Source organism: Tachysurus vachellii, chromosome 1 (genome assembly GCF_030014155.1).
Source record: "Tachysurus vachellii isolate PV-2020 chromosome 1, HZAU_Pvac_v1, whole genome shotgun sequence".
NCBI lineage: Eukaryota > Metazoa > Chordata > Actinopteri > Siluriformes > Bagridae > Tachysurus > Tachysurus vachellii.
The window spans coordinates 33,586,115-33,600,087 of NC_083460.1; the positions used below are offsets into that span (position 1 = coordinate 33,586,115).

General features: G+C 38.2%; 1 protein-coding gene across 1 annotated transcript; it reads right to left on the bottom strand.

The window, feature by feature from the left end:
* Positions 1-11,604: 11,604 nt before the first annotated feature.
* Positions 11,605-13,648, bottom strand: tlnrd1 (talin rod domain containing 1). The gene has a single exon (XM_060883987.1). It carries the CDS (start codon positions 13,136-13,138, stop codon positions 12,071-12,073), a length of 1,068 nt encoding a protein of 355 aa, XP_060739970.1. The 5' UTR covers positions 13,139-13,648; the 3' UTR covers positions 11,605-12,070.
* Between the last annotated feature and the right edge of the window lie 325 nt (positions 13,649-13,973).

Here is a 13,973-nt window from a genome sequence, read left to right on the forward strand (position 1 = left end):
TTACTGCTCACTCACTTCCACTATACTCCACATCTGCATGGATTTAAAGAACATCAGTGATGTAGAACTTTACAGAACTGATGTTAGGAAAAGGTCCTCTGCCACTGTCTGTCATCAGACATCTAAACAGTTGAGCTACCCGACCACACCAATTGAAATGTATGATATGTATGATTACTATAATGGTGGTCCAATAATACCTTATTACCATATATATATGGTTTTATATATATATAGAAAAATGGAATTTGCGCCTGTTTTGTGGTGTCCGTGATAAGCATTGAATTTCTTTTGCCATGTCACACTCCACACTGGTGCTTCATGGCCCATATGAAAGTAGGCACTTAGGGACACCTGAGTGTCTACACACCCAAGTGCTTCCTCATAATCATCTAAAATTGTAAAAGTGTAATGTTATCCGAACTGAAGTAAAAACGTCTTACACTGAAATCCATCAGTGACCTGACTAATTTTATATCAGACTTCTATATTATAATTGTTTATATATGCTGATTGAAATGTCAGATAAGTCCATTCTTAAGGTGAGATGAAACTTCATTGTATTAGATAAAATAGTTAAACTCTGTGTCTTCATTTGTACCTGCTTACCTGTTGAGTTCAAATCTCAAGAGTGCTAGAAAGCCTACGGTTGCATTTTGAGCAAGACTCAAACCTCACAACTGTAAGCTCAAAATGGAATCTGCTGACCATCCTTCCCCTTCTCTAGCCCATTAAAGTACAATCCATAAACTGTGTACTTGTCAGATTTTGATTTTGAATTTGATTGTTACTGGGTTTTTCCAAGTTGACCTTGTGCTTTCTGCTAATGTGTGAGGATTTCACTGTGGGGGTGTGTATAAAGGGCTCTCTGTTCGCTCGGTCGGTGGTGAAGCGGTGTGTGAGTGTTTGTGTTAAAGTGGACGCAAGCTGGCCTGAGTCTGGATTGAAAATAAAAAGGCCTGGAAGGAAATTTCTCTCCTGATTAACCCCAGACACACACATACACTCATGCATGCACACTGTTGCCCTGAATGCAGCCAGTGTGAAAAACTCACATGAATCACGTGGTTGACAGGAATGCCTAAACAAGCACAGTACACAGACAGAGCTGAACTGTGTACACACGCATACACACTGCAGCCTGTTAGTAACACAGATTTCATTAAGAAGTGTCTCTGAACCAAGATTTTGTGACCTTCAGTTAGCAGTTGAACAGAATTTCCCTATTACCCCTTTACTTAGTGCTTACAGTGCTTTGTAGTGGAGCAATAAGGCTTACTACTAGATTCATTTTTTAAATACAGACATATTAAGCTCTTTGACGTTGTTCATACAAAAAATATATTTCTTAATCATGCAATGACTTTTTGAAGTGACTGTGTGATAATGCATAAAGTTTAACTGGAGGCTACATAATAAGCTCCCATAGTTTAAGCATAAATCTAGAGAAGAAATGGTGTGCATTTCATTCCTAGATTTTTTTTAATGACTTCACACAGAAGTCAAAAAAAAAGATATTTGTTTGCGTTTATGCTGCTGGAAAAAATACATCGCATGGCTCCATCTGCTGGTTAAAACTAACAGTACATCTTTGAACTGCATGATTGCCAAGAAAGAGGATGTATTGTCTGTAGGCAAATATTGTTAAATCAATTAAATTATCCATTAATGACCTGAGTCTAAATATATATATATATATATATATATATATATATATATATATATATATATATATATATATATATATATATGTGTGTGTGTGTGTGTGTGTGTGTGTGTGTGTGTGTGTGTATATGTATAATTTATGTATGTCTAATTTATTTATTTATTTTTTCAGTATATATATTTTTTTCCCAGGTCATTAATAGCTATGTTGTAAATGACCATTAATGATTCCTTTCTGCATTTAACATCTATTCCAACAAAAACTGAAAGTGAAATATACATAAATAAGTAAAATCATCTCAGAGTAAAACAATGACATCTAAGTGACAGAAAAATTGCATTAAAGGATCAAAATTGTTCCAACATTTATGCAAAATCTTGACTGTGAATGATTTGTAAAATGTACTTTTAAAAATAACATGTAAAACAAGGTACTGAAGAATGAATTCAAATAAATGAGCATTACCCCTAATGCTTTTTCTCTGCTAATAAATTCTACTTTCTACATGGAAGTTACATTAAGGCTTATAGAGGCATGTGATAGACACCAATGTAGAATCTAATTAATCACACCAAAGCCTGGCAGCGATGATCAAATTGTGTAGATTTCATTTTTAAATAAGCAAACAGCCAAATTACCATTTCCGTTTCCAGCATTTGGCAAATCTAATCAGTAGTGAGCTATTTGGCGTTAATAGTTTGTATGTTTAGCACTCGTGTGTATTATCACTTACTCCAGGCCTAATGTTTAGTCACATGTGTGTCTGACTGTGTCTCTTTAGGGTATTAAGGTGTGTCTTAAACCATAAGAGTTTATGCCCATGCCTCAGTTTGCTTCAGTGCATAATCACATCTCAATACTAGACCTTTCCCTAAGAACTGCTGTTATAATGCCTTTTGAGTCCCATTTGATTTCAGTCCTTCTCAAGCTTTCTTCCTCATACCATCTGAGAGGGATTTTCCTTCCCACTGTCTCATCTGAAGAACTAGATCTTTATCTCTATTTCTGCGCTAGACAAATAAACCTGAATAGAAATTGTGTACTCAGAGAGAGAGAGAGAGAGAGAGAGAGAGAGAGAGAGAGAGAGAGAGAGAGAGAGAGAGAGATGCCTTGTCTCCAGTGTTCCAGGGATGGGCTCTGGATTCATATAGATGAATGAAATTGAATTAATGAATGAATGAACCACATTATACTGTGCCCAGTGACACACTGTGTCCCTGACCCTGTGGTAATAGTGAATACTTTTATGTATTTTGTTATTTCTTATGCCTATAGTATGTGTAATTTGAGACACTCCTGTAATGATGGCAGTACTGTAGCATGTTTGTCATGGGGATCTTATGGCCTGTACAGGTTGTGAATTTTAAGTGCGGCTTCTGTTATGGCCTATAAAAGTTAGTGTATAGTCTAGCATGAGAGGTGAAATAATGGCCTTTATGTAGCCTATATAGAGAATAGTCTATAATAGTTTGTATTGTGTATACATGGTGTATATAGAATGAATTTGGTTGTGTGCATTGGAACACATACATAGTGGACTGATGAGGATCAGATGTAATGCTTATATGAACATGGAAGATGGATTAAAACATATTCACTGTGAACTGATAACAAAGAGACTGATTAATTATTTATCTACCTATTATCACTATCTATACAGCAAACAGAAAATGTGGTTTCATATATGTTCACAATGAGTTGATGAAGATGAGGCATTGGTGATGTGTTTGTGGCTTGTATACTGAATAAAGCATGTGGTTTGGGACATATCCAGAAGGAACTAATACTAAAACATCTGTAATGGGGGTTTTTATGGCCTAGAAAGTGAATAGGCTGTGTAGTTTGGTACAAGGCCTTAGTGGACTGTTGATGGTGTGGTGTAAAAGTCTTTATGTAGTGTACATAGTGAATTGGGGTCTGGGAGTCATCTGGAGTGTTGACGATTTTATAGATCACAGTTGACAGATGAAGGTAAGGCAGTTGTAGTGAATATAATGTATATGATCTACAGTATATAGTGTATTTGGTGATTTCCCATTTTCTATCTCTTATTATTCTTATTCTGTAAGCAGAGCTTGGTCAAGTCAAATATACTGCTGCAATTTATCATGCAAATAAAGCTCTCAGACCTGAACTGTAAGACAGTAAAGCTCTGAAAGAGAAGAAAGCTAGGGTTGAGTGCACAGGCCAAGAGGAAGAACCTGCACTCTGGCTGCCCTACATGAGAAACACCATGCAATATTTTAAAATAAAGCATGCATGCACACACACACAGTCGGTGTGAGGCTATCTGCTCTCACTTTTGTCAGACACTACAGACATTGTTTTCCTTCACTTTCCTCATCATGGTGTCTAGTAAAAACCATCATTCATCAACACTGAAGCCTCTAGAGACTTTTAGGACATTACAGTGAACGGCAGACGATTTACACTCCGTTATAGAACCTCAAGTGAGTCTGTGAAACCTCACACTCCACAGTGTGTATGTAAACACAGGATGTCCAGGAATCTCTGTGTGTGTATGTGTGTCTGTGTGTGTGTGTGTGTGTCTGTGTGTGTGTATGTGTGTGTCTGTGTGTGTGTGTGTGTGTGTGTGTGTGGGCACTACCTATTCTGGTTTTGCCGTTAACTACAACACTACAATTGCATGCAGTGAGCATGTTAAACCCAATCAACTCTTGGTTCTGCAGTATGTTCATAAGTAACTAATTTGTGCATGATTATTTATGTTTTTGTAGACTAACACTGTTGGACTAATGACATTATCCATAAGGAATGCTCCCATAGGACAGCCTTTCTGTTCGTTCTCATTATTGAACCAGTGGATGCCAAAGGAGGAAGTGCAACACTGTATGGGATGCTGGTTGTTTATTGTACATGTGGGACAATGCCACAGTATAAATACTACACACTCTGCTTCAGCGTACAAATTTAGTTTATTTTCTCAAATTATTTTAAAAGGTGTCGTTCATAAGAATTTCCAGTTCTGTAATAATCACAGTTCTGAAAAAGAAGTACTGACAAAAGTATTGACAGTAAATTAGTCTGAATTTCAAGGTTTCTTCCTCATGTTGTCTTAGGAAGCTTCTCCTTGTCAGTGTGCCATCTAGTCTATTCAGTAGTGATCTAAATCTAGATCCAGATCTAAAGCTATAAAGCTGCCTTGTAACTACATCCGATGTTAAATGTTAATGTTAATAAATCTGAATTGGACTTCATTTAATTCATTAGTCTACAACTTCTTCTTTTTACACTTTTTCATTTTTACCATTCCGCGGAAACCTAATTATCATTCAGTTTGATCCAGATTGCGCTAGTGTCTAAGTATATCGCTGAGCACATCAGGACCATACTTAACAGCCAATCAGAGGCTCTCTGGAAACATATGCTACATACAGTCTGAAACATATGCTACATTCTAACCTATAAACATCAGACAATTTCAAATCAGCTTAATAAAACTGTTGCCTTCTTTTAATGCACCTCCCCGATTGGTGCACCAGTCAGTTTCACATTTCCTTAAACTTTCTGTCATTAATAAGCAATGCTGCTGCCTGACCCTGATCTAGAATGATTGGACTGATTCTCAGACGCAATTGCTGACATATGACCCTGCTTGCATGATGCTGCTCAGATCACATTTCCTTCTGTGGTCTCAGCTTAAAGGAAAAAAGTGAACACCCCTTCTAATAAATGACCATTTGGCAGCCAACTCTTCATAGGAAAACCTCCTTTTGTTCCCAAGCTTGATTAGGATCAGCAGTCTTCCGGCTCTGTCAGCTCCACAGGTGGAGTGTTTTTCTCATTAAGTTAATGCTGCAGCACTAACGTCCTTTGTGTCACTTGACCTCTGGTCCTCTGTGGAGTTTGAGCAGACAATAGAAATCCTAGGAAGGTGTCCACCCAGCATGGAGATGAGTTTGTGCAGAAGAAGCCAGACACCAGAAGGAGGGGTGAGAAAAGAGTTGGCTGTGCTATTCCACTGAGCATTTAGTCCAAACATGAGGCCACGTGGCCCATTTTGGAGCTCACAGCCTTTTGGGTGTGAGCCACACAAAGACGCTACTGTACAACATGTGCCAAAGAAGAGCTGTTGAGAAATAAGAATAGCCCTGGACAAAGCCAGAAGTGGTGCAAGGGATGCAGGGGGTCAAATAAAATGTAGATCAGGTCATGATAGGAGAGTCAGCCAAAGGAGAAGGATGAGGAATTTCAGCTGGGTTTGAAATGCTGCCAGCTACTTTAGGCTGGGAGGAATCATGGATGATTGGGGCTGAATATACTGGACAGATGTCAAGGACAAAAACCGCTACGGGGCGTGCATCCTCCTACCAGCTGACCTAAAAATGCACTGTTGTTGCAGCCACTTCTAGGAATTGTGTATTCATGCTTGGAATTCATAGTTGGACAGATGCTAATGAGATTACTATAGACTACTTCCTGGTTTAGAGATTGTGTGTGTGTGTGTGTGTATATGTATGTATGTATGTATATATGTATGTATGTATGTATGTATGTATGTATGTGGGTGTATATATATATATATATGTATATATATATATATATATATATATATATATATATATATATATATATATGTATATATATATAGCATATATAGCATAAACACAAAATTTATTTATTTATTCATTCTTAACAATGTTTATGTTAACATTTTTCAACACTGTAGTGATTTCCACGTCAGTTGCTGGTATGTATCTTTGTTAGCATGTTGACCAGGGTGTGTTTAAAATGCCTGGATATTCGTCATGGGATGTCATCTGGCATTCAATAATGAGTAAATATATTCATCATCTTACCAAGAATGCTACTTGTTTTGGATGAACATGAGATGTTACATAAAAGTCTGTAGCAAACAGCGACTGTTATAAAGACACAGAATGGCTGTTATTTGATCAGAGTTAGCGTCACAACACTCATAAATAATGAGTGTTGTCATGTCATGTCATGTCCAGACGCCATGTTCTGCTCTATAGTGTCTTGTTACGTCTCAAATGAGTGACAGTTGCTGGCAGATGGTAAGAAGGACAATGACTGTGGTGTCAAGTGGTGTTGAGTCCAGCTAATATATACAAACGTCTTTTGATCAATAGGACTAACTTATGTGCATACAATATTATACATGGTAAGGTTCTGGATACAGTTGTGTAAAATAAGACAGTAAGGTTTGTAAGGCAATAAGGTAAAAAGTTATTAATAGTAGTATTACCTCCCAAATCATACCAAATGGTGGACTGGCTACTCAAAATTGCCCGTAGGTGTGCCTAAGTGTTTTTGTGTCTGTATTTGGTGCCCTGTGCTGGGATTCATCATGACCTTGAGCAGGATAATACAGTGAATGACAAAGAATAAAAACAAGCAGACATATGAAAATCAGATTTAAAAAATTTAACTATAAAGCGTGAAAAATTAACATATGAAAATTAATGTGAGAACTCTTACACTACATGTAAAAGATCTACTACATGTGACAACTATGTCATGTCCAAACATTACACAATTTTACCGTACAGCAACTAATTAAAAGAGTAGTCGTAATACCAACATGTCTGCATCTTCCGTGGACTCTTTAAGCAAGCAGAGTGCTGGTCTCTGGCCAGACAATATTAACTTTTCACCAATTGTACCATTAAAAATGCCACACTTTACATAATGAGCACAAGAATCCAGGCTAGGGAGTGCCCTAACTTTCCTCCTTTGAGCAGGAAATGGGCGAAACCTTGGTCAAAATTATTACCCCGACCGTTTCTGCTGTGAAGGAAGCTGCTCCTGATAGCAGAGGCCGTTCAGTTTCCTGTTGTTCAAAACAGTTTCGTTTTTTTTTACCATGAAGGGACAAAGGGATACAGGTCACTGAGTAATGAAAGCAGGGAAAGAGCAAAAACATCAGCAGGGTGTGTGATTATGTTCATATACAACTAACGCTAATGCGTTAGTTAAGTAAGACTGCAGAAAATCATCAATCTATGACAGAGTTATTTGTGGGACAGAGGGACAGCAAATACAATTTCAAAAGATTAAGACTTCATTTATAATAAGAAGTCATTGCTATTTTGGGGATCTAAGAGTTCAGTGTGGTTATTTATCCTCATGTCTTTGGGATGCTTGATCCATGTGTGGTGGTGCTGTAAAGAGTGAGGCATGCTGGACTTTCACACGCTACAGATTATTGACCAGATATCAAACAGAACAAATCAGGAACATGTTTAGGTAGGATCTCTGTTTAAGAACATTTTAAAGCCTCATGAGTCATTGAGTCTAACCTGCCTGATCCTTATCAAATGGAAACAGATATTCAATACAAGATGTGACCTCTCTCTCTTTCTCTCTATATATAAAATCATGAGAAAACACACAGCCATAAAAATAAGCCTAGAAAATCCAGCCTTCATTTGAGGTTTTCTGAAACAAAATGGAATAAACTTGAGGTGTTCTAAAAATGAAATAAAACATAACATGGCATGCTGTTCTAGAAAGATAATCAATGACGGAGATATACCATAATAAACCACAACTATTTGCAAACTATTTCATCCATTTTCTGTACCACAGAGTGCCTGCAGTTCATCCTACAGAACTGGGGGAAGAAGGTGGGGCACACTCTTAATGGGGTGCAAAACCAATATAGGGAACACACACACACAATAACACAAACACACACACACAACAGCATATCTTTGGACTGGAAAAGAAAACCAGGGTATCTGGAAGAAACCACCAAAGCACTGTGAGAACACACAAGCTTCACACACAGGGTGACAGGGTGGAGGCTGGAGACAAACTCCCAACACCAGGGGTAGGCGACAAACGTGCTATTATCATTTACATTCTAGCTGTTCACCTCTAGTTACCTCACCTGCCTCTCCTGAAATTAATAAGGAACATTAACACCAATAATAATAATAATAATAATGCAAAGAAGGCCCTCTATCCTGAAGGAAGGAGTATTGACAATAACAAAATATTACCACTGGAGACTCTTTTAATGAATCTTAAACAAACTTCTCTTTGCACCAAAATATTCACCATATCAAAAATCCGAGTTTTATTTATTAAACAATAAATGTTTATTTATTATTACCCATCGATTATGTGGATTATCTGTCAAACAAGTCCCTGATGCGCTGTTACTCTGATATGAGAATTCAACATTGCTTTGATACAAGATGCTTTTTAACCACGTGTTCCTTATGCTATGTTTATGAAGGCTTTACATTTTGTGACCTACTAAAATGAGAGAGAAGATGATGTCATTTTACTGGTAACTAGTTCATATTAATGTCATTGAAGATTGTGAATCTAAACTTTAGTTTTATTTTCCAAGACTACTGCAGATTCCTTAGCTGTGTTTACAGTAGTTACAGTGAGTGGTACATTGCTTTATTGTCCATGCTGTAAGTTATACAGATTCCAAGTAATTGCTTTAGGTACAAATAAAAATTGTGTTCAAAAAACATTGTACTAGATAATAAGAAGAGTCCATTTTATAACGTTAATTTCTTTTTACTTTAAAGGTGCATTACTTTTATCTAGACATAGAAAACTAGGTTACCATCTCTATGAACATCCAAATGGGGAACAGCCTAAAAAAATCAATTCCAAACCCGGGAAAGTGACATTGCACAATCAACAAATATATAAAACAAGGAAATGTGCGTGTGTTTGTGTTTCTACGGTAAAAACTGAGAGGGGGAAAAAAACATGCTGCTATTTAACATAGAAACACTTTTGATAACACCATAACTTTTTGATATGGTAAATATTTTTGCAAGGACATGTTTACTTATCATGTATGGAAGGAGTCTTCAGTGTCAACACTATGTAACAGACAGGAAGTTTTCCACCACAGGAGAGACCTCAGGATGAAAGGCTTTTTGCTTCCTGGTTTATCTGAAACATAATAAGCTTTAAGAGAACAAGAAAACAAGAGGGGTTGGTGAGCTGGTGGTTATAGCTGTTAGAACTTGTCTCACAGTTGTTCTATGAAATCAAGGGAAATTTCTAGGAATTTCACAGGAATCCGTTGCATTGAATGAAATGGGAGGTTATGTAGTACAACAACACACTATTGTTACACACATTTGGGATAACCTACGCAACAGAACAGTTGTGACACAAATTAGCTTGTTATCGTGTTATAACAGCTATAAACATTTCAACACCAGCCTCTCATTGATCCTCTCCTGAAGTACAACATGTGCACTTGTACTCATACGCCAAATGTATGATGTGTCATTATTTAATGAATACAAATTGCTTGCATGGGCAAATTACTGTGGTGTGATTATTTTCCTATGATTATGATTCCTATGATTCCTATGATTCCTGTGATTATTTTCCTCCGATCACTGTGTCCCGACACTTTTCGAAAGTCTCTGCTACCGGCACACCATCAGCCGTCATCACCGGCCTCGTCTTACTGGACAGCAGAAGCAAATCTGCCACCAGCTGCATCTTGCTTTTGCATGTGTCACAAACAGATGAGAGTCTTTTCCGCTGCTGCAAGTTGCCACTCGGGATGTTGGACGTTGGAACCTCGCTGTTTGACTTTCCCGAGCCACTACTAGCCATAGTATGGTGGTCAAGATAATATTCTGGATTTTCTTTTTTTGAACCATATATAGATTACCATATCTATGATTACCATCTCTATGAACATCCAAATGGGGAACAGCCTAAAAAAGTCAATTCCAAACCCGGGAAAGTGACATTGCACAATCAGCAAATATCTAAAACAAGGAAATGTGCTGTGTGTTTGTTTGTGTTTCTACGGTAACAACTGAGAGTTGAAAAAAAACATGCTGCTATTTAACATAGAAACACTTTTGATAACACCATAACTTTTTGATATGGTAAATATTTTTGCAAGGACATGTTTACTTATCATGTATGGAAGGAGTCTTCAGTGTCAACACTATGTAACAGACAGGAAGTTTTCCACCACAGGAGAGACCTCAGGATGAAAGGCTTTTTGCTTCCTGGTTTATCTGAAACATAATAAGCTTTAAGAGAACAAGAAAACAAGAGGGGTTGGTGAGCTGGTGGTTATAGCTGTTAGAACTTGTCTCACAGTTGTTCTATGAAATCAAGGGAAATTTCTAGGAATTTTACAGGAATCCGGGCACTTGTTAAGTGTTGCTACACTTTGCACTGAATGAAATGGGAGGTTATGTAGTACAACAACACACTATTGTGACACACATTTGGGATAACCTACGCAGCACAACAGTTGTGACACAAATTAGCTTGTTATCGTGTTATAGCAGCTATAAACATTTCAACACCAGCCTCTCATTGATCCTCTCCTGAAGTACAACATGTGCACTTGTACTCATACGAAAAATGTATGATGTGTCATTATTTAATGAATACAAATTGTTTGCATGGGCAAATTACTGTGGTGTGATTATTTTCCTACGACAGCACGTCCCCAAAGTGTTTTATTCCTTACCTAATTCGAACCTCTCCATACAAACCACCATGCAAGTCTACATTACATATTTCCTAATGGAAAGAGAGATGATGTATTTACACACACATATCCAGAACCACATGCGTATTTACACACAAAAACGTGCCTTTTTTTCAAGTCAGCTGCAAAAATATTTGTCTCCATACTGATTCCTCATAATACAATGTCAATATTAGGGACAAACCTCCCTGAAAGTTAAGATCTAGACTTAGTAAAGCTTCAAACACAGACAGTGACATTCTGAAGATCAGTTTCATTTCCTTGAACATATAATTATTAGGAGTCATTAATTTGCCCTTTCCACAGATCTAATAAGAGAGACATCTAAAAACCTTCTTATGAGAACCAACTTTTTAATAAGTTGTAATAAATACTCCAGTACATGCATGATCCAGAAAAAAAAAAAGCTATTGTAAATCTGTTAAATAGTGTAAAACCTATGGCACACACTCAAAGCAGCTTTAATCAAACCAAATGATTCACAAATTGAAATACAAAGCATCAACGTGCGTCTCACTCTCACTGCATTTCTTAATAGCATCCGTCACGTATCCGACTACAACAATCGGTCTGTCTGCTGCTCTCAGACACTAAAACTGAGGTAAACTTTCCACTAGTTTTCTTTTAATTTGAGCATTTTCAGTCCAACATACAGAATGACCACATCTGTGGCTACCAGTGAGTTAAAAACAAACTAGAAATATGTTGTGATGTCAGTTTCGGCTAGGTCTTTTTTTTAATTACATCCAGTGCAAAAAAAAAAAAAACTGCCACCTTTGTTGCACAAGAATAGATGAACAGACAAACATCTACAAATTCACTACATTCACTCAATGGCATCACACAAAATGGGGTTAAAGCATATTAGTCTCTTTGGTACATTGAGAAAAACATCTGTAATGGACTTTGTTTTAATTCACAGAATGCGAGTTGACCGGTGGTAGAGTCCTGGGAGAGGATCGTTCCCTGAGCGCCTGTGAGAGCAACGTGCATCCATCAGAGACAGCGCAAGCTGACTGGCGCAGCCTTTCACGGTACATAGGCATCTGGGCGCTGTTTTCGGCATGCTGGGATACGTCCCGGAGACCCTGCGTGAGGAGAACGCAAGCCGAAACTACGCTCATAGCGCCTCCCAGTACAGCCGTCTGCACCGCTTTACCATCTGCGCTGACATTAGCCGGTTTGCCCAGGAATTGGGGTTCTGTAGCGAATCCCACCAGTGCATTGACGGCCTGAACCAGCGGCCCACTGAAAAGTACACATCGGTTGCGTGTCAGCTCGCACGGGCTCGTCTTTACCTCCTTGACACAGGCCAGAAGCGCAGTGGCACTTGTGCTCATGCACTTTACACTGGCTTTGAACTGCTCTTTGGCAAACCTGTCCTTGGATTTCTCACTAGCCAGAGATGACGCCTCTGTGAGAGTGGTCAGGTTTCTCCGGATGTTTTGGGAAACTTCCAAGAGGAGTTGGGGTGTTAAATCAGAAAGTGGGGTTACACGCAGAACAGAGCAAGTTTGATCCACCTCGTGACGGCAACGTGTCACTTTGTAACGATCCACCAAGCCAGGAACGGCGGTATGTGAACCTGGTGTCTCCACTGCTGCCAGGTATGCGGCGTGAGCTGAAAATTCTGTTAGAGACACGACCAGATTGCTCATTTCCACTAACCGTTCCCCGACCTCCGCAAATTTCCCCATGTTAAGCTGGCTCTGAATGTCATGAGTGATGATGGACAACTCCTTCGTCCTAGCGATCACTGTGTCCCGACACTTTTCGAAAGTCTCTGCTACCGGCACACCATCCGCCGTCATCACCGGCCTCGTCTCACTGGACAGCAGAAGCAAATCTGCCACCAGCTGCATCTTGCTTTTGCATGTGTCACAAACAGATGAGAGTCTTTTCCGCTGCTGCAAGCTGCCACTCGGGATGTTGGACGTTGGAACCTCGCTGTCTGACTTTCCCGAGCCACTACTAGCCATAGTATGGTGGTCAAGCTAATATTCTGGATTTTCTTTTTTGAACAAAATATAGATTACACCACACATTCCACAGTACAAACTCATAACTTATATGACAATGTCTTCAGAAATAATACCACGCCTTCTCTGAGAAACTGGCCAAAAAGTGTTGTCCTTCAGAAAATATACTACCATCCACTGTTTACTATTTAAACATCAAATTATTTCAGTAAACAATAGCAAAATCTGAAAAAAATTAAAAATAGTGGATAATGCAACTTCAATCAGGAAAATCATGCTCTGGCATACCTGCAATATATGAGGGTCAATGAGGTCAAAATCTATGCTACATTTAAAATCCCTTCAATACAATGATGCTGAACTCCTTAATGTTTAGATACTTTGACCTTACTTAATTGTGCACATTACACAAAATCACATCATGGGTATATTGGATCAATTTCACAGGTTGTTTTCTGTCTATCTAGGTCCAACACCACACGCACACACACATATATATTATATATATATATATATATATATATATATTTATACACAAACACACACAAAAAAATGACAAAAACAAAAAAATGACAAAAACAAAAAATGACAAAAACAAATAAAACAAACATACACTTGCAGTGCCATACAAGAGATCAAATCAAGACAAAGTGCTTGCTGATTCCAGGCCACCAAAAACCAACATACATCTTTATCAAAAACACTTTCTATACTGAATCTGCGAGCATGAAGGATCTACTGCCACAGTTGTGTTGGGTTTCTTATTAATTCATGGTCAAGCAGACGGGCGTTTATAGGTCCTTGCCCTTCTCGTGGTTGCAGGAGGCCAAATGAA

Bases quoted from the DNA above. Each gene is read 5' to 3' on its own strand.
- tlnrd1 (XM_060883987.1), bottom strand. From the start codon at position 13,138: ATGGCTAGTAGTGGCTCGGGAAAGTCAGACAGCGAGGTTCCAACGTCC.